General features: G+C 56.8%; 1 protein-coding gene and 1 long non-coding RNA gene across 5 annotated transcripts in view; one reads left to right on the plus strand and one right to left on the minus strand.

The window, feature by feature from the left end:
* The window catches only part of TTYH1 (tweety family member 1), a 20,486-nt gene extending 770 nt beyond the window's left edge, over nt 1–19,716 (minus strand). For 2 of the 4 annotated variants that reach the window (XM_032271152.1, XM_032271151.1), the window contains exons 1-12: nt 19,466–19,716; nt 15,711–15,889; nt 13,642–13,753; nt 12,648–12,868; nt 9,316–9,411; nt 7,358–7,430; nt 6,819–6,894; nt 6,201–6,256; nt 5,902–5,994; nt 5,574–5,666; nt 250–392; nt 71–116 (exon numbers count right to left, since the gene is read on the minus strand). In XM_032271152.1, coding sequence (XP_032127043.1) covers nt 71–116; nt 250–392; nt 5,574–5,666; nt 5,902–5,994; nt 6,201–6,256; nt 6,819–6,894; nt 7,358–7,430; nt 9,316–9,411; nt 12,648–12,868; nt 13,642–13,753; nt 15,711–15,889; nt 19,466–19,591 — 1,314 coding nt within the window. In that variant the 5' untranslated portion in view covers nt 19,592–19,716. Of the gene's footprint in view, nt 1–70; nt 117–249; nt 393–5,573; nt 5,667–5,901; nt 5,995–6,200; nt 6,257–6,818; nt 6,895–7,357; nt 7,431–9,315; nt 9,412–12,647; nt 12,869–13,641; nt 13,754–15,463; nt 15,646–15,710; nt 15,890–19,465 lie in introns of those variants that run through there. The other 2 variants (XM_032271150.1, XM_032271153.1) reach the window with 2 other exon arrangements.
* On the plus strand, nt 18,001–21,903 carry LOC116544626. The gene is made up of 3 exons (XR_004265980.1): nt 18,001–19,306; nt 19,854–20,018; nt 21,773–21,903. It is a non-coding gene; the product is annotated as an uncharacterized LOC116544626 (long non-coding RNA).
* Nucleotides 21,904–23,178: the final 1,275 nt, after the last annotated feature.

Here is a 23,178-nt window from a genome sequence, read left to right on the forward strand (position 1 = left end):
GCCCCTCCTCCCTCAGACCCGGGAGTCCAGACCCCCAGCCCCTCCTCTCTCAGACCCAGGAGTCCAGTACCTGAGGGTTGAAAGGGTCGTCATCGTCTGTGTCATCGTAGTCGTCACTGGGGTTTGATGCGGGGCATGGCAGAGAGGCGGGATAGGGGACCCATCAGGAGGCTGCACCCCCCCAACCGTGGTCCCCAGGTGCTGCCCTCCCCTTCCCTCCCCAGGAGCCTGCCTTCCCCCGCTCCTGACCTGGGTGGGAAGAGGGCCCAGGCTCGGGGCAGGCTGCAGAGGGCGGTGGCCAGCGCTCCCGCGGACAGCAGGGAGAAGAGCAGCAGGAACAGCAGGCCTTCCAGGGCATCCTCACACAGGCCCCGCAGGGCTGCGCCATAGTCCTGAGGGGAGGTTGTCATTGGGCAGTGCCCCCCAGCCCCCACCGCCAGCACACACTGCACATACCAGTCTGACTGTCCTCCCAGCTGTGGTACTGCACAAGCCAGTTGACCTCTCTGTGCCTCCGTTTCCCCTGCCTAAGGGCAGTTCTGAGAATACAGTGGGGTCATCGGTGTGATGGGCCTGGCACCCAGGAATTAATTGTGCAGGCTCCAGACTTGGTTTCTCCTGAGCTGCACCCCACCCCCCGTGTTACTGCGGGCCCCTATCTCCCTTTCACAGGGGCACTCCTCCCTCAGCACCCCACATCTGGAGCCAGTCTAGCACTTCCCACCCGCCCTGTGCCCTCTCCCCATCTGCAACCACCCAGGAACCTGAGAACTGACACTCCCCTTCCCTTCTCCCTCCCAGCAGCAGCACCCCCTGCAAGGGCATCCTCCCGGGGGCACCCAGCACCTGCGGGCCAGCCACCGCCAGCTCCGCCTCGGCCCAGGGGCAAAGGTTTCACAATCTGGGCCCTGCTGACATTTTGAGCCAGCTCATCCTCTGTGGTGAGGGCGCTGCCCTGTGTGCTGTGGGGTGCAGCTCCACCCGCCAGATGCCAGGAGCACCCCCTCCTGCTGTGTGACAACCAGCAGCACCTCAGCCACGGCCAGCTGTCCCTGGGGGGTAGAATCGCTGGCCTAGAGCACGTGGGACAGCACGTAGAACCAACCAGTGGCTCAGAATGATGCCTCACACACAATACACACTGCACGTGCCACAAATGCTGGCTCTGATGACAGTCGTCCCAAGAAGTCATCAGAAATGGCCTTCCCCGAGTGCCCAGCACGGGCACAGACTAACTCACCCAATTAATTCACGGCTCCGCCCCGGGTGCCGCCCCCAGTCCCAGGACCGAAAAGGTCATCTCAGAGGGTGGTGTGCTTACGAGGTAGGAAGGTGGGGGACAGTGCAGGGCAGGGGTAGGTCAGGCAACCCCGCAGCAGGGATGAGTCCCCCAGGAAGGAGCGAGGGAGAGGGCGTGTGGAGGAAGCTGGGAGGGGCTGAAGCCAGAGGCAGACTGACCCCCCAGGACTGACCCCCCAGGCCCTCGTAGGTCAGGGCAAGGAGCAGGGATTTTAATCCGTGTGCAGGGGGAATCGCTGAGGGTTTTAAGCAGAGGAAGAACATGATCGGATTGTGTTTTAAAAGGATCACCCAGTTGGTTGGCAGTTGCATGGAGGACAGACGGGGGTAGGCAGGCGGGGGACAGGGAGGAGGCCCCTGCGGTCATGGGGCAGGTGGCTAGGATGCACGGACCAGGGCACAGGGGAAGTGGCAGAAACAGTGGTGGGTGTCCAGATAGGTTTCAGAGGAGAGGCTGACAGAACTTGCTTCGGGAATGGTTGTGGGAGGTAAGAGCAGGAAGCAGAAGGATACCCCTGAGTTTCTGGCAGGAAAACCTGGTTGAGGTGGGGTGTCTGTTACTGAGCCAGCGAGGTTGAGGATAGGGACCTGTTGGGGCAATGGAGGCTCTTTTTTTTCCTTTTTTTTTTCCCTGAGGCAGAGTTTTGCTCTGGTTGCCCAGACTGGAGTGCAATGCTGTGATCTCGGCTCACCGCTACCTCCATCTCCCGAGTTCAAGCAATTCTCCTGCCTCAGCCTCCTGAGTAGCTGAGATTATAGGCATGCACCACCACGCCCAACTAATTTTGTATTTTTAGTAGAGACGGGATTTCACTGTGTTGGTCAGGCTGGTCTTGAACTCCTGACCTCAGGTGATCCGCCAGCCTCGACCTCCCAAAGTGCTGGGATTACAGGAGTGAGCCACCATGCCCTGCCTTGGAAGATCTGTTTTGAGTGTATTGGTACATGCACAATGTCCTTCATACTCACAACAGCCCTGGAGGCAGACACTGACCCCTGATCCCCTCACACTGCCGCCTTTTGCAGTGGTGGAAAGAAGTTGAAGCCCAGAGAGGGCAAGCTACTTGCCCAGAGTCACACTGCCAGGGAGGGGCAGAAGCGAGATTGGAGCTGATTCTCTTAGGTTTCAGTGCCCACCTTCCTTCCTCCTCATCCCAGATGTCCCTTACTGTTGATTTTCTTTTTTAAAATTTTAAAATAGAGTCGGGTTTCACCATGTTAGCAAGGCTGCTCTTGAACTCCTGAGCTCAAGGAGCACCGGATCTCCCAAAGTGCTGGGATTACAGGTACCAGACACCCATGCCTGCCTCCCCCCAGCACACTTTTTTTTTTTTGAGATGGACTTTCACTCTATTGCCCAGGCTGGAGTGCAGTGGCACAATGTCAGCTCACTGCAACCTCTGCGCCTCCAGGGTTCAAGTGATTCTCATGCCTTGGCCTCCTGAGTAGCTGTGAATACAGGCACGTGCCACCACGCCCAGCTAGTTTTTTTTTGTATTTTTAGTAGAGACGGAATTTCCCCATGTTGGCCAGGCTAGTCTTGAACTCCTGACCTCAGGTGATCCACCCATCTTGGTCTCCCAAAGTGCTGGGATTATAGGTGTGAGCCACCACTCCGGGCCTGGTCCCTTATTCTTGATTTTAATCTGTGAGGACTCTGACACCCTGACAGGGACGATGGAGGTCCAGGGTCACCTGGTACAGTGGTTGGGGAGGGTGGAGTGATCTGTCTTCTCCTTTCCCTTCCCTCCCTCAACAAAGGAGTCTGGGGGCCTGTATTCCAGCCCAGTCTCTACCTAGGCCACAGAAAAGTGCCTGGACCCCAATTTATCCTTATGCAAAAGATCGGGGCAGAACTGAGGGGGGTCCCCCAGCCTTTCTAAGCTCAATAGTCAGCAATTCTGATCACTGATTTAGTGCTTGCTCCCCACTCCCTTTTTGGAATGCTGTTTTCAGAAGACTGGAGGGCAGCGGGAGCCACAGAAGGGATCTGTCTGAGCCAGACCAGGAGAAGCTCAGGTCCATGCTATGGTGTAGATGAATCCCTCTTGGCTAGGACTGCCAGGTCAAATTCAGGACTTCCAGTTACATTTGATACCACATACCCAATACATAATTTTCCAGAATAAGTATCTCCCCAGCAATGCACTGGGCATACTTATAGCAAAGAGTGGTTTGCTGTTTGCTGAGTCTGGCAGCCCTATTCTAGGGTCCATGGGGGGATAGATGGGGAGGGGCCATGCTTCCTCCTCTGGGGAGAGAATGAGGCCTCAGCGGCAACAGGGCCATTGAGCATGGTGGGTAAATGGATAGAGACATTCCAGAAGCAGAAGGGACAAGACTGGGCCCTCTGGAAGGTCCCTGTCTCCTTAATGTGCACAGGCTGGCCGTGTGACCTAGAGAAAGCCTGTCAACTCTGCACCTCACCTTCTAAGTCTGTTACGTGGGATAATAGTTCCTTCTTCACAGCATTGTTATGAGGGGTCAGTGAGTTACCACCTGTGAAACACAACAGGGCCAGGTACTTGGTGAAGCTGTGCACATGAGAGGTCTTTGATGGGAAGACCGGTTGGGGAAAGGCATCCTCAGGTGTGTGTTTTAGAGCAGCTCCTACTAGTTTTGTTTGTTTGTTTAAGACAGCCTCTCTCTCTATTACTCAGGCTGGAGTGCAGTGGCATGATCTCGGCTCACTGCAACCTCCACCTCCCGGGTTCAAGTGATTCTCCTGCCTCAGCCTCCTCAGTAGTTGGGATTACAGTTGCCCACTACCACACCTGGCTAATTTTTTGTATTTTTAGTAGAGACAGGGTTTCACCATGTTGGCCAGGCTGGTCTGGAACTCCTGACCTCAGGTGATCCACCCGCCTCTGCCTCCCAAAGTGCAGGGATTACAGGTGTGAGCCTCCGTGCCCGGCCAGTTCCTACTGTTTTATAAGGGGATTTTTTTTTTTCAAGCCTTACAACCATCCAGTAAAAAAAAAAAACCTCATCCTTCCTGATAGTACGGGTGGGAAACAGAGTTATGCTCACCTGCCCGTGGCCATGCAGTCTGCAGCAGAGCCCAAGCTGGAGTCTGCAGGGCACCAGATATCTTTCCTCCCGGGTGCCCCGCCTGCCCCTGCCCATCCAGTGTATGAACAGCACACGCCACAAGGGAGCTGGGCAGGTACCCATTCTTGCAATCCCAGTTTCTTTCTTTTTTTTTTTTTTTTTTTTTTTTTTTTTTTGAGACGGAGTTTCACTCTTGTTACCCAGGCTAGAGTGCAATGGCGCGATCTCGGCTCACCGCAACCTCCGCCTCCTGGGTTCAGGCAATTCTCCTGCCTCAGCCTCCTGAGTAGCTGGGATTACAGGCACACGCCACCATGCCCAGCTAATTTTTTGTATTTTTAGTAGAGACGGGGTTTCACCATGTTGACCAGGATGGTCTCGATCTCTTGACCTCGTGATCCACCCGCCTCGGCCTCCCAAAGTGCTGGGATTACAGGCTTGAGCCACCGCGCCCGGCCTTCTTTTTTTTTTTTTTTTAGACAGTCTTGCTCTGTCACCCAGGCTGGAGTGCAATGGTATGATCTTGGCTCACTGCAACTTCCACTTCCCAGGTTCAGGCAATTCTCCTGCCTCAGCCTCCTGACTAGCTGAGATTACAGGCATGTGCCACCACACCCAGCTAATTTTTTGTATTTTTAGTACAGACGGGGTTTCACCATGTTAGTCAGGCTGGTCTCGAACTCCTGACCTTAGGTGATCCACCCACCTTGGCCTCCCAGAGTGCTGGGATTACAGGCATGAGCCACCGCACCTGGCCACAATCCCAGTTTCATAAGTGAGGGAACTAACTGAGGTACAGAGAAGTGCGGTGACTTGTACTTGGTCAAGAGCTAGGACTGGAACCCAGGCAGTCTTGCTCCAGAAGTCACTGAGCAGCAGCTGCTAGGAGAGAGGGAGGGAAAGGGAGGAGGACGGAGAGAGGAGAGAAGACAAGAAAGGAAAAGTGGCAGGAATGGATGGGAGGGTGGGATGGGGACCCAGGGGACGTGCGGGAGCTGGGGGGAAAAGAGCAGGAGGAGAGAGAGAATACGGGTGGAGCATGATAGGTGACAGGTTATAAATAGGTAGATAATAGGTATAGGATAGATAAATAATATAAACAGAGAATACAGAGATATCCTCAGGCGCAATGGCAGAGGTCCAAGGAGGGGAACGACGTAGTTCTGTGGGACGAGGCAGAGGCTCCCCGTGGGAGAAGAAATTGGGAGGAGGAAGGGGTTCACCTTGTGCAGGCCGCGGCAGTGCAGCAGTGCCACCAACTGGTGGAAGTTTCCTTCTGTAACATTCAGAGTCTCCTCCAAAGACAAAAGAGGCTTCTGCAGGGCGAGGAGAGGTCATTTTCCCACCAATTCGACAGGCCCGTCCTTCGCCCCGGCCCCGCCCACAACCCAGGCCCCGCCCAGCTCCGCGACCCCGCCCCCAATCCAGGGCCCCGCCCACCGCCAGCCCAAGAGTTCCTCGCTGTGGGTCCCACCTATGCCCTACAGCTCCATCCCACCCGCCCGCCTTCCCCTGGGGGTCCGCGTGTCTGGGGAGCGCCCACCCACCGACCTGCGCTGAAGGGAACTGAGGCACAGCTTCTCGCTCCAGGCCCAGCAGCTGGGAGTGGATGTTGGCCAGGGCTCGCTGAGACAGAGTCAGCCTCTGCGGAAAGAGAAAGGGAGGGAGGAGGACCCAGGAGTCGACGCCCCGACCCTCTCTCCTCTCCTCCGGACACAGCACTCCGGCCCCTGGCCTGCATCCTCCCCGGAACCCAGGAGTCCAGGCCCCAGCCCCAGCCCCGCCCCCTCCCTCGACAGTCCAGGCTTCTGGTTCCCTCAACACCCGTTTCCCTTGCCCGCAGCCCTAACCTGTTGGAAGGGGTTGGAGACGGCCTGGTTGCAGAGGAAATAATAGCTCAGGATGTCTGAAGTGGGAGGAGGAGAGGGGAGGAGGCCATGAGCCTGGGCCCCCAGGGACTCCCGGGGGAAGGCCGGGGACTGGGGGGTTAGCAGGGTTCGGGGCCTCAGCCCAGCTCTGGAGCCCTCCTGGAGCCCGATGGCCTTACCTTCAGAGACCCGCCAGCCCCGCGTCCCTTCTGCTCCTGCCACAGCCAGAGCAGGCGCTGGTGCGCATCCCCACGCTCCCTGGAAACCCCTGACTAAATGGCGCTCCCCAGTTTTCTCAGGGGACCAAATCCCCATTGCTGACGCCCAGGAACCCTCTCCTGACCCTCCTCTCTCTTCCTGCCCACCAGGAGAGGCGCTGCCAGCTGGAGCAGCAGGGATGAGGGGCTGGCGGTGGCGGGGCTCCAGGACAGCTCTGATGGGCAGTGGCCAGGAGCCCTGCTTCCCTTCCAGAGGGCTGGGTCTCATCTGACGGGCTGCACGCCCACCCCACCCCGGGTAGGACCAGGCACAGAGGAGGCCTGAGGAAGCCAGGAACTGCACTGCCCAACCCTGCGGACCCATCCGGCCCTTGGAAATCACCTGAGCTGAGCCCGGTCTCCTCCTGGGTCAGGTTCAGAATATAAGGGTCTGGATTGGAGCAGAAGTCACTGAGGCCCTGCATGAGGCAGCAGAAAAAAAAGGGGCTGAAATTGCCCCGATTCCACACTCCCACAGCACCCAGCATCTGGCTCCCCAGCCCCTCTCCCCACCCAGGGATCCAGGTCCCAGTCGCTCCTCCCTCAGACTCAGGAGTCCAGGCTCCAGCCCCCTCCTCTCTCAGACCCAGGGGTCTAGATTCCCAGCCCCTCCTCCCTCAAACTCAGGAGTCAAGGCTCCAGCTCCTCCTCCCTCAGACCTAGGAATCCAGGCTTCCAGCCCCCTCCTCCATTATAGCCCAAGCACCCAGGACACCAACCTGTACCCACTCAGGACCCAGGAAGCCAGCCCTAAACCTCAGAACTGTGATGGTGCCCCCCCAAGTCCCTCTCTTTACTAAGGTGTGCCATCCCGAGATCCAGAAGTTGAAGCTTCCAGGCTCCCTGAGTCCCAGAGCCCAGCGGCCCAGGCCCGGCACTCACCACGGCAGTGGCTGCTTCCAGGCCCATGGAGCCCCAGCTCAGGACAAGAACCAGGAGACTCATGACCGTCATCCTAGAGTGGGGGAGTGAGGACTGGCCTAGGCTTCTTAATCTCCTTGCCTAGCCTCTTCCCACACCCCAAATCCCATCACAGCCACCCCCCACCCTTCACCCACCTCTGGAGCCTATAGGATCAGAATTAGGGACAGAGAAGTTCGGTGGTGGGGGTGGGCGGTGGCTGCTGACGTCCAACTGGACATCTGGCTCCTGCCCAGATGGGCAGGGTGCGGGGTATGAGCAGGGCCCTGGACTGGGTGGTGGCAGCTAGGACCCCAGCTCCAGTACCCCAGGAGGGTGACTGCCCACTTTCCTGGGGCCCAGGACTTCCCCCAAAGGCTCCCAAATCCACCCACAGCCTGGTCAGCCTCTGGCTCTGCCCTGAGAATAGGAGACAGTTCCAGGGAACAGTTCCAGCTGAACTCAGTCTCTGGACTTTCCAGGTGGGGAGGGGTGCAGGGGGCGTGTCAGCATTGGTATGGTGACCAACAGGCAGGAATGGCTCCCAGAGGTCACCAAACTGAAGGCCTGGGCTCCAGTCCCAGACCTGCCCTGTGGCGGCTAGGTTTATCTGTCTGCAAGCCTTAGCAGCGTCTCTCCCCAGGGGCAATGTAGGTACAAGTTCAACTCCACCCCACCCCACCAGAGGCAGAGAGGATACAGGGACAGCTTCCTCCAATGGGAATGGCCTGCCTGGGTTCAAATTCCAGCTCTGGCGCTTCTAGCTGTGTGGCCCTGAGCAAGCAGCCCATCCTCTCTGATCTTCAGTCTCTCTCTCTGTTAAACAGGGAGAAAGGCCGGGTGCAGTGGCTCATGCCTGTAAACCCAGCACTTTGGAAGGGTGAAGCAGGCAGATCACTTGAGGCCAGGAATTCAAGACCAGCCTGGACAACATAGTGAGACTCCATCTCTACAAAAAAAAATACAAAACGTAGCCGGGTGTGGTGGCATGAGCCTGTGGTCCCTGTGACTCCAGAGGCTGAGGTGGGGGAATTGCTTGAGCCTCGGGGGACAGAGACTGCAGTGAGCCGAGATGGTTGCCACTGCACTCCAGCCTGGGCAACAAAACAAGACCTTCTCAAAATAAAAACAAAAATAAAAATCAGGGAGAAGGAAGCACCTTCCTCACAGGGTGGGCATGAGGCACTCCAGGAAGGGCAGAGACGAGCGTCGGGCTTGTAGAGCAAGCTATAAAATAAGTGCGTGGTCCATGCCAGGCACGGTGGCTCATGTCTGCAATCCCAGCACTTTGGGAGCCCGAGGCGGGCAGATCACCTGAGGTCAAGAGTTCGAGACCAGCCTGACCAATATGGAGAAACCCTGTCTCTACTAAAAATACAAAATTAGCTGGGCGTGGTGGCACATGCTTGTAATCCCAGCTGAAACTCAGGAGGCTGAGGCAGAAGAATTGCTTGAACCCAGGAGGCGGAGGTTGCAGTGGGCCAAGTTTGCTCCCTTGCACTCCAGCTTGGGCAACAAGAGTGAAACTCCGCCTCAAAAAAAAAAAAAAAAATGTGGTCCTGTGGCTCTGCCATGACACATAAGGGCCGCTCAGCCTTGGACTCGGCGACCCTCTGCCTCAGGTCCCTGACCTGCCACATGGACCTTTATGGTAGCTCCTTCGTGGGGTGGAGGCAACTGAAGGAATCAGCGTGCATGGCCCTCAACAGATCATCATCCTCATCTTGATTGCAAACACAATGATTATTTCTTGAATGATTCCAGCATACTTCACACCTCGAGGGCCACCTGCTGTCAGGCCCATCCTCGCCTCCCTCATGAGCTGTCCTCTCTTTTACCGGTGTGAACCACGGTCCTCCATGTAGGAGTCGTAAGACTGAGGTCCTGCGGGCCCGGAGAATACCAGGCAAGTACCGGGGATCCCCACAGCCTGCACTTACACGATCACCAGCCACTTGCTCTGCTTCGCTAGGCCCAGGAGAGTGAAGAGGCAGACCAGCAGCTCCAGGAGCAGCAGGAGGACGTAGGCCAGCCACCTGGGAAGGGAGAGGTTAAGGCTGAAACCCCACACCTGTCTCCAGGCACCCAGCAACTCCCACCAACATTCACCTCACCCCCCAGCTCAGCCTCACTTTTACTACCCTCCAGACTCAGCCTCACACTCAGCCTCCTTCTGTTCACTGTGTCTGGGCCACAGCCCAGCTCATCTGTGAAATGGGTGCATCAGGAGACAGGACATTGGAGCAGCTTAGAATATGGGTCCTGGCCACGCTCGGTGGCTCACACCTGTAATCCCAGCACCTTGGGAGGCCAGGCGGGCAGATCACAAGGTCAAGAGAATAAGACCATCCTGGCCAACATGGTGAAACCCTGTCTCTATTAAAAATACAAAAATTAGCCAAGGATGCTGGCGCTTGCCTGTAATCCCAGCTACTTAGGAGGCTGAGACAGAAGAATCGCTTGAACCCAGGAGACGGAGGTTGCAGTGAACCAAGATCGCACCACTGCACTCCAGCCTGGGGACAGAGCGAGACTCCTTCTCAAAAAAAAAAAAAAAAAGGGAATACAGGTCCTGAGCACCTGGGACTGTGCTCTGCGACCATGGACACGCAATGTGTCCTCTCTGAGCCTGCGGAGGGATGTTTGTTCTCAGGCTGCACCAAGGATCCCATCGCATCCCCTGAGGGCATCCTGACAACTGGAGGCAGAGGTTGCCTGGTCTCACCCCAGCCCCTCCGCTTAACTGTCTCTGTTCCTCAGTTTCCCCACCTGTAACATGGGGAGCACTGGCTTGAGAGTGCTGCTGCAAGTGGGATGTGTGGATAGAGTGCTTAAGAGAGTGCCAGGCACATGGGCACACTTAGATGTTGGCCTGAGCATGAACAAGGGAACTGAGATGTTGTTTAATAGTTAACGCTTGGTCAGGCGCAGTGGCTGGTGCCTGCAATCCCAGAACTTTGGGAGGCCAAAGCAGGCTGATCCCCTGAAGTCAGGAGTTCGACACCAGCCCGGCCAACAGGCTGAAACCCCATTTCTACTAAAAACACAATTAGCCGTGCATGGTGGTGAGGACCTGTAATCCCCACTAATCGGGAGGCTGAGGCAAGAGAATCATTTGAACTCGAGAGGCAGCGGTCACAGTGAGCCCTGATGGCGCCACTGCACTCCAGCCTGGGTGACAAGAGTGAGACTCTGTCTCAATTTAAAAAAATAAATAAAAAAACTAAAAGAAATTAATATTTAAATATCCTTGAAGGGCCCACCGTGATTCAGAAGGTGCAAGCACCCAGGCCACCGCACAGTGCCGGCACGTAGTAGGTGCTCAGTTAATCCCGCCATTCTCTGCAGGCCCCACAAGCTTGAGCTCCCTCCTTACCCTCATTCTGGCTACTTCCCCCCACCTCGCAAAAGCCCCTTCAGCCAGACTCCCTTTGGGGCCCCTGATTTGTCCGTGTGTGGAGGGACTCTCACGTGCGGGTGCTTTCGCAGTGGTGCACCCGGAAGATACATTCTAGGGATGGTGGGTCTGACTCACCCTGGCGTCACCCTCATGGCTACCCCCACTTCCTGCCCTCCCCCAGGAGGAGGAGCTGAGGCCCAGCTTGTGAGGCCCCTGGGTCTGACCGCAACGCAGGACCTGGACGTCCTCAGACTGTCTTGCATCTACTGCCCTGTGGGTGTGTCCTCATCTCCAGCTTTTCAGCCCCAGTCTGCCTTCCCCGCTGGGGTGCAGCATCCCAGAGGGTCTCCCGAATCTCAGCCCATGCCCCTCGGCCAGGGCCCCCAGCCGATTTCGGATGAATGAATGAATGAATGATTACTAACGGCCAAAGCGATGAGGACACCATCATGGTGACCGCTGGGGAGGGTGGCTGCCCAGACTCCACACAGCTTGCTCCCTCCCCTCTTCCAAATGCCACCTTCTCAGTCCCCCTGATGAACTGGCAGACTCTGTCCTACCTCACCTCCCTCTGTGATTCTCTCCAGAGCTCCAATGGCCCGACACCTTACGGACAGTGTTTTGCTCTGCGTTTGTCCCTTGCTGGCCCCCACTGGAAGAGGCAGCCTCGTGCGTGGCAGGGATTTCTGCCGCTTGCTGCCTGCCCTGCCCCACCACCTGTGCGGCTGCACTTCACAGGCACCTCTGCGATGCTCTCCGTGTGCTAATCACCCGTCTCAGCACTCAGATGCCAACTCAACAATTCACACCAACCCAACAAGGGGCGCACTGCCCTGATTCCCATTTCACAAATGGGGAAACCAAGGCACAGGCCTGCATGGTAACTTGATTGCGGCCACGTGGTTAGGGAGGGGCTGGCTGGGTTTCAAGCTCAGGTTCCTGACCTGTAGGTACGCTGCCTCTTTCACCAGGGGGTGCTCAATAAATGGTGCTGAACAAATACACGTGTCACATGGATGAACAGGTGAGCGAGTGGCCTGCTGGGTTAGTCCAGGAGTGGCTGAGTCCAAGAGCGACTTGCTGAATGAGTGAGTCAAGGAGTGAAAGCATGCATGAATGAGTGAGTGGAGTGATCATGGAGGGGAAGAGTGAGTGAATGGGCGAGGACACGGGTGTCAGGATGGGCATGGGGTCCCCTCATCTCCCTCCACAGCAGGGTTTATCGACCTCATCATATATATTATGTTATATATATATAATACATATCATATATATTATACATATATAATATAATGTATACACGCACACACACACACACACACACAGAGAGAGAGAGAGAGAGAGAGAGAGAGAGACAGAGACAGAGTCTCACTCTGTCGCCCAGGCTGCAATGCAATAGCAAAATCTCAGCTCGCTGCAACCTCCACCTCCCGGGTTCAAGCGATCCTCCTGCCTCAGCCTCCCAAGTAGCTGGGATGACAGGTGTGTGCCACCACGCCCGGCTAATTTTTTGTATTTTTAGTAGAGAGAGGGTTTCACCATGTTGTCCAGGCTGGTCTCAAACTCCTGACCTCAAGTGATCCACTCGCCTCTGCCTCCCAAAGTGCTGGGATGACAGGCATGAGCCGCCGCACCCGGCCCACCTCGTCATAACTGACATCGTGGCTGGATCACTCCCTGTCGATGCACAGGGGGTCCTGTGAATTGTAGGGTGTTGAACAGCCCCTGGGCACTGCCCACTGGATGCCAGCAGTGCACACGCTCTACCCCCCACTGTCACAACCAAAACTGCTTCCAGACATTGCCAGCTGTCCCCCCAGGGACTCTGGCTGAGAGCTGCTGGCACAGAGGGCAGGAAGAGCAGCCTCTCACCTGTACTCCTCCACGAAGGACACATCTTCAGCCACCTGCAGGGGGCTCAGGGGCACTCCCTGCCAGAAGGCCAGCCCCTGCAGCTGCTGGGCCACAGCCTCGGCCTGCCGCCGAGCCCCCCGGGCAGCAGCCACCAGCTCTGTGCGCGGCTCCAGCACCTCCTCCAGGGTGGTCAGCTCTGTCCTCACTGCCTCACCCAGCCTCTCCACTGTCTCCAACACCTGGGGACAAGGCAGGGTCTGAGGTCTGGGAGGACATCCTGGGAGGAGCCCAGGGTCGAGGAATGGGGTTTTAGAGATGAAGAAGGAGTGCATGGTAGCGGGTGTCTGAGAGCTGTGGTCTGGGACATCTGAGGATTGAGGAAGGGAAGGGGTTGGGGAGGGACTCCAAGGTCAAGCTCATGGAGTTTTGTGGCCTCTATCCAGAGCTCTGGGTGGTTGGCAGCTTGAGCCCAGTGTAGAGAGTCAAGCCGCAGGGCTGAGATTAAGTCTGGAGCTTTACGTCTGAAGTTTGCATCTGCCTTCTAGAATCTGGGGTCTCGAGTCTGGGTCCCATGGTCCAGGGTCTGCAGCTGGACATGGAATCTAAGGCCAGGGCCCAGAATCCTGGGGCTGAGGTCAGAGCTGAAGCCTCAAGTCGGGGACTGGGTCTCAGGGCTGGGGTCTCTGAGCTTGCTTTTGTGCCAGGAATCAGGTCTGGGGCCCTGGGTCTGGCCCAAGCACAGGGGCTGGTGTCCCTGGTGCTTGGTGTCTGTATGGTTTGGGGGTTCCAGGTAAGGTCCAGGGCTGCATCTGGGTTGAGGACCTCAATCTGCAGCCAGGGTAGGGCTTGAGTGGACAGGCTGAGGTCTGTGGGTCTCAGGATGAGGTTTCGAATCTGGGGTCTTAAGCTTCAAGGGTGGGGTCTTAGCTCTGACTTTGGATCCCTTTGTCCTTGGCTTACAGGGAGCCTGTCGGGTGTGGGTTTGGGGACCCACTGGTCGCTGGCCCCTCACCAGGTGGTCAATGGCGCTGAGTGTGTGGTTGGCGTGCAGCAGTGCGGAGCTGAGCTGGGACACCCCATCACTGGTCTCACTGTTGCCATAGAAACCGATGCCAATGCCAGTGCTGAGAGGAGGAGGAGGAGGGAGAGGAATCTTAGCGAGTCCCAGGATCCTGGAGGCCACTGTCCCCTCCCACCCTATCCCCTGTACCCCACCTTCCTATCCTCCCCTCCCATCTCAGCCCCACCCCATTGGTCCAGCCCGTGGGAAAAGGACGACTCCAGCCTGGCCCCCTCGGTTGCCAAGGTAACGGGAAGGCCTCACTCCCCCAGCGGAGGGACGTCATTGTGATGCTAATGGTGGGTGGAGTGGTGGGGGGGAGGGAGCCCCCGATTTAACTCGCACCTCCCTGGAGCAGAACCCCAGGCACGCCCAGCCCCTGGATGGGCCATCTTCCCCTCCCGATGACTGCCTGCCCCACACCCTCCCCTCCATCCTTTGCCAGGCAGGCAGCCTTCCTGGCACCTGTCCTAAGGTGCCCTTGAGTCCCTGGGCCCTGCATCATGGACCCTCCAGTGCTGAGATGTCCCCCGCCCCCACCTCCTGGGGGTTCCTAACGGTGCGAGGGGGGCAGCTGCCACCATCTCCTAGGGGGACACTGAGCCTGGAGCTCTAGCCTTCCCCCACCCGGGACCCAAGCGTTTGGCCAGCTGGGAGGGAAGTAGGGAACGTGGGAGGGAGGCTGGAGGATGGGCCAGAGCCATGCCCCCGCCCCAGCCCAGCCAACACACAGAGCTCCATTGTGGGGCCTGAATGTGGGGCCCCAGACCCCTCCCATCCCCGCCCCTGGCTGGTGTCCTACAGTGGAGGGGGCGGGAGCCCGACACCCTCACAGTTCCCAGCCCCGGCTGGGCCTCCACCCCCATCCCTCAGATCGGACGCCCAGCGTCCCCGCCCCATTGTTCAGAGTCCTACAAAGCTCCTCTTGTTCCCAGGCTGCGGGGGCTGGGGCCGTGTCTCTCCCCCACTGGGCCTTTGTCCACCTCCCCTGTTTCCCCCCGCCCCATGCTGGAGAGCCGGAGGAGGAAGCATCCTGGATACAGGGCACCCATACAGGTCCCTCCCCTTGCCTGCTGTGAGTCCGGAGCAGGCCTCTGGCCCTCTGGGACCCCCGGTCTGTGGAGGAGGACAGCCATCTGTCAACTGTGGGTGCCACCCTGCTGGGGAGGGGGCTGTGCCCAGAGCTTGCTCTTGGTAGGTGCTGTGTTCACCGTGGAAGCCCCCTGAGCTCCTTTGAAGGGTGTGAGGGGCCCTGCTAACCTGGGTCTGAATCTCCGTGCTGCCTCTTAAGGCACGTGGCCTTGAAAGGTGACCTCCCCTCTCTCCCTGCGCCTTCCTCTTTGGAAACTGGACCTGACACCCCTGAATCCAGCAGCGTTATTGTGAGAAGGAATTAGACCAGCTCAGGTTTGAGCACAGATGAGGTGCTCTTGGATGGTGGGTATTTATTTATCGTCCGTCTCCCTGATTAGAACATAAGCTGCATGAGGGGCTCCTTGTCTGGTTTGGTCAGTATCTGGCACATGGTAGTTACTTAATAAATAGTTGAATGAATGAGCTAGTGAATGAGCAAATGATATCAGCAGTTAACACTGACCGAGAACAACTGCAAGCAGATGCTGTGCTTTCTGTCAGTTTCACCATAGCAGGAGGTGGGCAATACCATAATGCCCATTTTACAGATGTGGAAACCGAGGCCCAGGGAGACGATCACTCCCTTAGGTCACATAGCTATTCAATGCGAGAGCCACCAAAACCAGGCAACCTGACTGACTTTCTCACCAGATGGCTGCCTTTGGGAAATTCTCTTCCTCTCCAGAACCTCACTTTCTCCATCCATCAAATGGGACAGTCCTTCCTGGGTCGACTGAAGTGGACTTGCATATGGTGGGGAGAGGGACGAGGGAGTTTCCTTCTTCCTGTCTGCTTCCTCCACACCCACAAGGGACACTCTTAGGAAGGCCGGCAGAGAGCTTGGAGAGCCCTGTCCCCACTGCCCACCCACCCTGGGGCCCCATTACCAGCCGACGAGAAGGGCGACAATGCAGCTCCAGGTGACACAGCCTCCCCCGGGGGTCGGGCTCTTGGACCCGGGGGGCTCGGGGGACCGGCAGCAGCAGAAGCGGATGAGGTAGACAGCGATGAAAATGAGGCTCAGGCCCAAGCCCAGGCCTGCCAAGGCCACCACCAGCAACAGGGCCTGGGGAAGGGGGTGACATAAGGCCTCCGAGGGCACCAGCACGTTCCACACTCAGACCCCTCTTCCAGCATGGCTCAGGGGTCCGTGTCCGGGAGGTCAGAGTGAAGGTGGGGGGCATTCCTGGCCCAATCTGGGGGGAGATAGGATCCCAGCCCCTCCCAGGCTGGCAGCTGGGGCCCCAGGTGTCAGGGCCAGCTTGCTGGAGGGAGCTTCCAGCTGGGGGCCCCAAGCCTGCCATGAACACCCAGTGCTGCTGTGCCCTCCAATGGCTGTGCAACCTTTAGCAGGAGCCGCCCCTTCTCCCAGCCTGGGTTTGGTTTCACTGCAGCCAGCAGGTGGAATGGAGCATTTCCCGAGGACCTGCCGAGGCCCCTGCACAGTCGTGTGGGATCAGGGGGCGGGCGGGAGCGTGGGGGCGCCTGTTCCTGGTGCCTAGGGCCAGGCTGGGTGAGGCGAGCCCTCCTCCCCCTCTCCTCCCTGCTCACTGTCTCCCCTGCTGCTGAGCGCTACACCCCACTGCGCCTGAGCTTGTCACCCAGGGACGGGGCAAGGGGCTGTGTGACAGCGTGTGTGTGTGTGTATGTGTGCAAGACTCAGAAATGGAGACTGGGAGAGTAAAGGCAGAGGAGAGAGGGAGGAGAGAGAGATACGGAGGGAGGCACAGCCAGAAAGATGCAACCGAAAAAAAAGAGACAAAGACAAGAAAAGGTTTGGGGATGAGGCAAAAAGGCAGAGAGCAAAAGGGATCACAACGGAGAGGAGCAGAGTAAGGGAGAGAGCGTGAGAACACGCAGACATACGGAGACGAGACACACAGGCGGAGAGGCGGAGAGAGCAAGGCCGGGGAAGACAGAGGCAGGCAGCAGAAACGTTCTGTGGTGGGGAAAGCCGGGCAGAGTAACAGGGCTCTCCATGTGGGGGGCTTTCACAGCGGACCTGTGCAGTCCTGTCTGCCTGGAGGTCCAGGGGGGCCGGGGGGTTGCACTGAGCCGGGGAGCATGCAGGAACACCATCAGGATCAGAGTGACACCTCTCAATTGTCAAGGCTGTTTCCCCTAAACCACGGTGATTCTGCCTTTGTACACACACACACACACACACACACACACACACACACACACAGTGGCACAGTGGTGTGTGTGTCCCAAATGTGTGCAGTGCGTTTCTGGTGTGAGACTGGGTGTTTTATCTTTGGGTTGCCACTGTGAGATGAGGATGCACCTGAGTGTCTGCAGTGAGAACATCTGTGGGCATCTGTGTGTTCTGGGCACAGTTCCTTGGGTCTATGAGTGGGGTTTGGTTGTGTGTGTGTGGATGAGGGACTGCACGTGATTGTGTGTGTGTGCACAAATGAATGTTAGAGTCAATATGTGTGCATGTATATGTGAATGTGGAATGTGTGTGTGTGTGAACATGTATGTATGTGCATGCATGAGTGTGTGAGCATATGTATATAAATGCAGTGTGTGAATATGGGAGTAAGTGCTTATATGTGTGTATGTGAGTCTGCGTTTTGAGTCACTGTGTGCAGTGTGTGTGCATGTGTGTGATTGTGTAAGTAGGTATATCTGTGTGAGTGTATGCATGTGTCTATGTGTGTGTGCATATGTGAGTGTGTGCGTGTGTGTGTAATGGAAGTGGGCATGTGTGTGTGGGTGTGAATGTGTATGTGTGTAATGGGAGTAAATGGGCATGTGTGTGCATATGCATGTGAGTGTGTGCATGTGAGTGTGTAATGGGAGTAAGTGGGCATGTGTGTGCCTGTGCATATGTGTGTGTGCATGTGAGTGTGTAATGGGAGTAAGTGGGCATGTGTGTGCATATGCATATGAGTGTGTGCATGTGTGTAATGGGAGTAAGTGGGAATGTGTGTGCCTGTGCATGTGTGTGCATATGAGTGTGTAATGAAAGTAAGTGGGCATATGTGTGTGCCTATGCATGTGTGTGTGTGTGTGTGTGTGTGTGTGTGTAATGGGAGTAAGCAGGTATGTGTGAGTAATGGGGGTAAGTGGGCATATGTGAGCGTGCCTTGCATACAGGTGTGACTGTGTACATGTGAGTGTGTAATGGGAGTAAATGGGCATGTGTGTGCCTGTGCATGTGCAGGTGAGTGTGTGCAGGTGAGTGTGTAATGGGAGTCAGTGTGCGTGTGTGTGTATATGCGGCTGTGTGTGCCTCCCCGCGGGCCGTGTCCCAGAGGCCCTGGCTGTGTCTGCAGCTGTGCCTCCGGTGTTCGTGTCCCAGGAGGACACCTTGCCCTCCTCAGCTATGGGGCTCTGCCTGCACGTCCCTGCCACCCTGACCCTGACCCCCGACCGGGGGGGGGGGCGGTGTGAGGCTCCCCCGTGCCTCTGACGGTGACCCTGGCCACGGAACCCCGCGTGCGGCTTCGGGAGGTCTTGGGCCGAGCGGGCGTAAGTCTGGGCCGAGGCCGGGGGAGCGGCGGCGTTGGAGGTGGCGGTTGTGTAACCGCGAGGCTGTGGGCGAAGGGACGGCGGTGCCGGTGTGGGGGGAGAGGGGGCGGCGAGGAGCGGGCGGGGAAGAGCTGCTCAGGGCTGTGCCAGCCGTGACCCAAATAGCTCAGAACACAGCACGCATCCCCTCCCCGCTTCTCTGGGACCCCCTCCACGCCCCTTGAGATCTCCAATCCCAGCCCCCTTTTCCCAGCAGCAACCCAGGACAGAGCCCAGGGACTCAAGCCCCACCCGCGAGGCTAGGACCCGTCCTGGGGCCCCATCAGGACTCCCAGCCCCCTCACCGGTCCTCAGCTCGGCCAAGCCTTTCTCCTCATTAATCTCAAAGTCAAGGACTTGAATTAAACTGGGTCAGGGGACAGCTCTTTCGCCCATTGAAGCTGCCCGGAGCCGGGCCCCTTCCCCAGAGACCCCGGCTTCTGTGAGGTTCCCAGGCCGGCCCCACCCTCGGGACCCGGCTCTGCCAGCCCGTGGCTCCCCAAACCCAGCCTCGTCTCGGCCTTCGCCCCTGCAGCTCCTGACCGCCCCTGCTTACTTGGGACCGGCTGGAAGCTTCCTCTTCCAGCGCCCCTTCGTTTTCCAGCCCTGGTCCTTAGCCCCCGGAGCCCCCTTCCCCATCTCAGACTCTCAGTCCCATCTCAGCACCCCAGAACGGTTTTCCTCTCCACCGCTATCAGGTCCGCTGTCTCCTGGGTCCCACTTTAACTGGGACATATTTTACTTGCTCAGATCCTATGGGGCCAGGTCATCTTTTAGGGCAGAGAGAGTGGACTACTCTCCCGACGACCCTGGAGGCTGGCTCCCCAGGCAGGTATCACACACCCGGGAATCCGGGCCCCCCTCCCCTCCTCTCCAGGAACTCAGGTGTCCAGGCCCCCCGCCTTCCCTTATTTAGAGAGCTCCAGGTCTGGACCCCCCGCGCGCGTCCCAGGAGAACCTCCAGGTACTAGCACCCTAGGCTCCTCCTCCCTCCGCAACCCCAAAGTCCGGGCCGGCCCCCCAGCTTCCCGGAGCTCAGGAATGTGTGACCCAGCTTCTCCCTGGGGACGCAGGAACTCCGGCCCCCCAACACTGGACCCCAGGCCCCGGCGCTCGGTCCCACCTGCTGGTATTCCTGCTCTTGGGGCGCGAAACCGCTGGGCACCGGGCGGAGCTGGAAGTCGGCGCGGGGCAGCTGGTGGAGGAGATGCACCCAAGCCGAGGGCCGGTAGCCCGGGGGCGCCCCCATGGCCCCCGGGGGAGGGGGCAGCGGGGCGGACGCCGGGGCTGCGGGAGCCTCCGGAGTCGAGCGGGGCGCGGGCGGCGCGGGGTCTGGCTGGGCTCAGGGGAGCGGGAGCGGGGGGGAGGCAGGGGTGGGGGGCGGAGATTGGGGGGAGGCGCGGGCCGGGCGGGGACGGTGCTGCCCCTGGTGGTCGCGGCGGGGACTGCGGGAGTCCGGAGGCCCCCGCGCTCCGCCGCTTGGTCGCGGCTCCCACCTGCTGCCCGCGCAGGTGCCCGCGCTGCTGGCGTCGGCGGCATCCGGAGAGCGGGGCCGCACCGCGGTTGGAAACAGCCCTCCCTGTGGGTACGAGGCCACTCATACTGAGATTTCACCCTGGAACGTAACGATCCCTTCACCTTCACGGAGAACCTTCCTGTCTGTGTAAAGGTCGCCGGTAAGCACACAGCCAGTTCCGTGGATGCACATTCCTCTGTGTATAAAAGCGCTCTCACCTGCCAACGATGCCCGTATTTGTGTAAGATCTCCGTCCCACTTTCATTCCTAACCTGGATAAGGACACAGCTTCTAAGCACAAACCTTCCTGTGTCTGTAGACGACTCCAGGATGTACTGAAAACCCACACACCTGTGTGAGAAGCCTTCTTATCTGCATAAGGACCCCTTTTACCTGCATAAAGACCCCTCTTATCTATTTAGGGACCCTTCTCGTTCTGTAAACGGACTCAGGTTTACTGCAGTGTATACAAACACCTCTGCCTCTTGGCATTCACCGTGCAAAGTATTTTTCCAGCCACTACCCGTGTTGCCTCTCACTGGAATCCTCCGATGCTACACCCATAGACGGGGAAGTGCAGACCCTGGGAGGGGACTTGGCCACCCTGACATCCTCATCCAGACTGTCAACATTGGAGCCAAAACTAGGTGCTCAGGAATCTGGCCCCAGGGGTCCCCTCTTGCTGTAGGGCGGGGTGAGACTTTGCCTTCTGGAAGCCGCACACGCTGCCTCTCTTGTGGGGACTGGGATGAGTGGAAGGAAGAAAGGGTGATGAGTGCTCCAGTTACCCCATTTCCATATTTTGCTCCAGATTGGCAAGAAAGGGCTGGGGAAAAGAAGAATGCTGGTGGTGGTGGAGGTGGTGAGGATGATGATGATGGTGCTGATTATGTTGGCGATATGATGTCATGATGATAGTGTTGTCATGATGGTGGTCATGGTGATGACGATGATGGTAGTGATGATGGCGATGGTGATGATGATAGTTGTGATGGTGATGGTGAAGACGATGTGATGGTGATGATGATGGCAGTGATGGTGAAGACGATGTGATGGTGATGATGATGGTGGTGATGGTGATGATGATGGTGGTGATGATGGTGATGGTGATGATGATGGTGGTGATGGTAGTGATGATGGCGATGGTGATGATGATAGTTGTGATGGTGATGGTGAGGACGATAATGATGCTGATGATGGCGGTGATGGTGATGGTGATAGTCGTGATGCTGATGGTGAAGACGATGTGATGGTGATGATGATGGCAGTGATGGTGATGATGATGGTGATGGTGATGATGATGGTGATGATGATGGTGATGGTGATGGTGATAGTCGTGATGGTGATGGTGAAGATGATGTGATGGTGATGGTGGTGATGGTGATGATGATAGTTGTGATGGTGATGGTGATGATGATGGCGGTGATGGTGATGATGATGGTGATGGTGATGATGATGGTGATGGTGATGGTGATAGTCGTGATGGTGATGGTGAAGATGATGTGATGGTGATGATGATGGTGATGGTGGTGATGATCGTGATGGTGATGATGATGGTGATGGTGATGGTGATAGTCGTGATGCTGATGGTGAAGATGATGTGATGGTGATGATGATGGCGGTGATGGTGGTGATGATGGTGATGGTGGTGATGATGGTAATGGTGATGATGGTGGTGGTGATGGTGGTGATGAAGATGATGATGATGGTGATAGTGATGGCAGTGGTGATGATGGTGAAGACATGATTATGTTGACATGTCATGATGTCATGATGATGATTATGGTGATGATGACGGTGAGGAGGAGGATAGTGATATTGGTGAAGATATTGATGAAATGGGAGTGTGAGAATAGCTGCCTTCTCTCTCTCTCTCTCTCTCTCTCAGACACACACACACACACTCCTTATCAGTACCCCAGGTCTTCAGTATCCTCTAGTTCCGGCTGGAGTCATGTTCACCATTTCCAACCAGGTGGTCCACATGGGGCTTGGGGATGAAGCAGATCCTCAGATGAGCAGTCAGAGATGTATTAACTGACTCCAGGCAAATTGTTTTCCATCTCGGAGTCTCTTTTTCTGCCTGTAAAATGAAGGTTTAACCCTTTAGGGCTGAGACTAGCTTGTTCTAAACCTCTTGTTCTGGCAATCTCTTGCATCGTGTCCACAGCCAGTGTTGGTTGTAGCAGCAGGATTTGCTAATGGGAAGAATTCCAAATGTCATGACGTGCACAGTTGGGCATGTGTACGTCAGAGTGCAGGATGGTGAGGTGCTGGTGGTGACTCTGCAACTCAGCAGCGCTGAGTGGCTCCACGTTGCCCGTAGAATCAAGTCACACCCTCAGCCCTGAGTTCATTCCCTCCATCATTTGTCCCTGCATCAGCCCTCTCCATATGGATAATATTCTAGGTTGGTGATTTCCAACTCATAGGGCCACAACCCACAGTGAGAAATACAATTTACATTATGATCTAGTCTACACACACACACAAAGTAAAAAGTTTCTGACCACTATATGCAATGCTCTTGGATAATTTCTATCCTCTGTTACTTCTATTTCATAATAAAAATCTGGTCACAACCTTCTAAATTGTTTTGTGGCTGGTTAATGGGTCTTGGATTGCCACCTGAGAAACATGAATCTAGAATTGCAGAGAACAATCTGGGGTGCTGTTAGAAAAGGGGTAACTGGGGGCCAGGCGTGGTGGCTCAGGCCTGTAATCCCAGCCCCTGGGGAGGCCAAGATGGGCAGATCACTTGAGGTCAGGAGTTCAAGACCAGCTTGGCCAACATGGAAAAACCCTGTCTTGGCTGAGCCCAATGGCTCACACCTGTAATCCCAGCACTTTGGGAGGCCGAGGCCAGTGGATCACGTGAGGTCGGGAATTTGAGACCAGCCTGACCAACATGGTGAAACACCGTCTATACTAAAAATACAAAAAAATTAGCCTGGCATGGTGATGCGTGCCTGTAATCTCAGCTACTCAGGAGGCTGAGGCAAGAGAATTGCTTGAATCCAGAGGCGGAAGTTGCAGTGAGTTGAGATTGTGCCACTGCACTCCAGCCTGAGCGACAGAGCAGGACTCCATCTCAAAAACAAACAAACAAAAAACAAAGCAAAAAAACCCCCACCCTGTCTCTACTAAAAATACAAAAAAAAAAAAAAAAAAAAAAAAGGCCGGGCATGGTGGTGTGCGCCTATAATCCCAGCTACTCAGGAGGCCAAGGCATGAGAGTAGGTTGAATCTGGGAGGCAGAGATTACAGTGATCACGCCACTGCACTCCCACCTGGGTGATAGAGAGACTGTCTTAAAAAAG

The sequence above is a fragment of the Sapajus apella genome, unplaced genomic scaffold (assembly GCF_009761245.1).
Source record: "Sapajus apella isolate SASKATOON/1434 unplaced genomic scaffold, GSC_monkey_1.0 scaffold224, whole genome shotgun sequence".
NCBI lineage: Eukaryota > Metazoa > Chordata > Mammalia > Primates > Cebidae > Sapajus > Sapajus apella.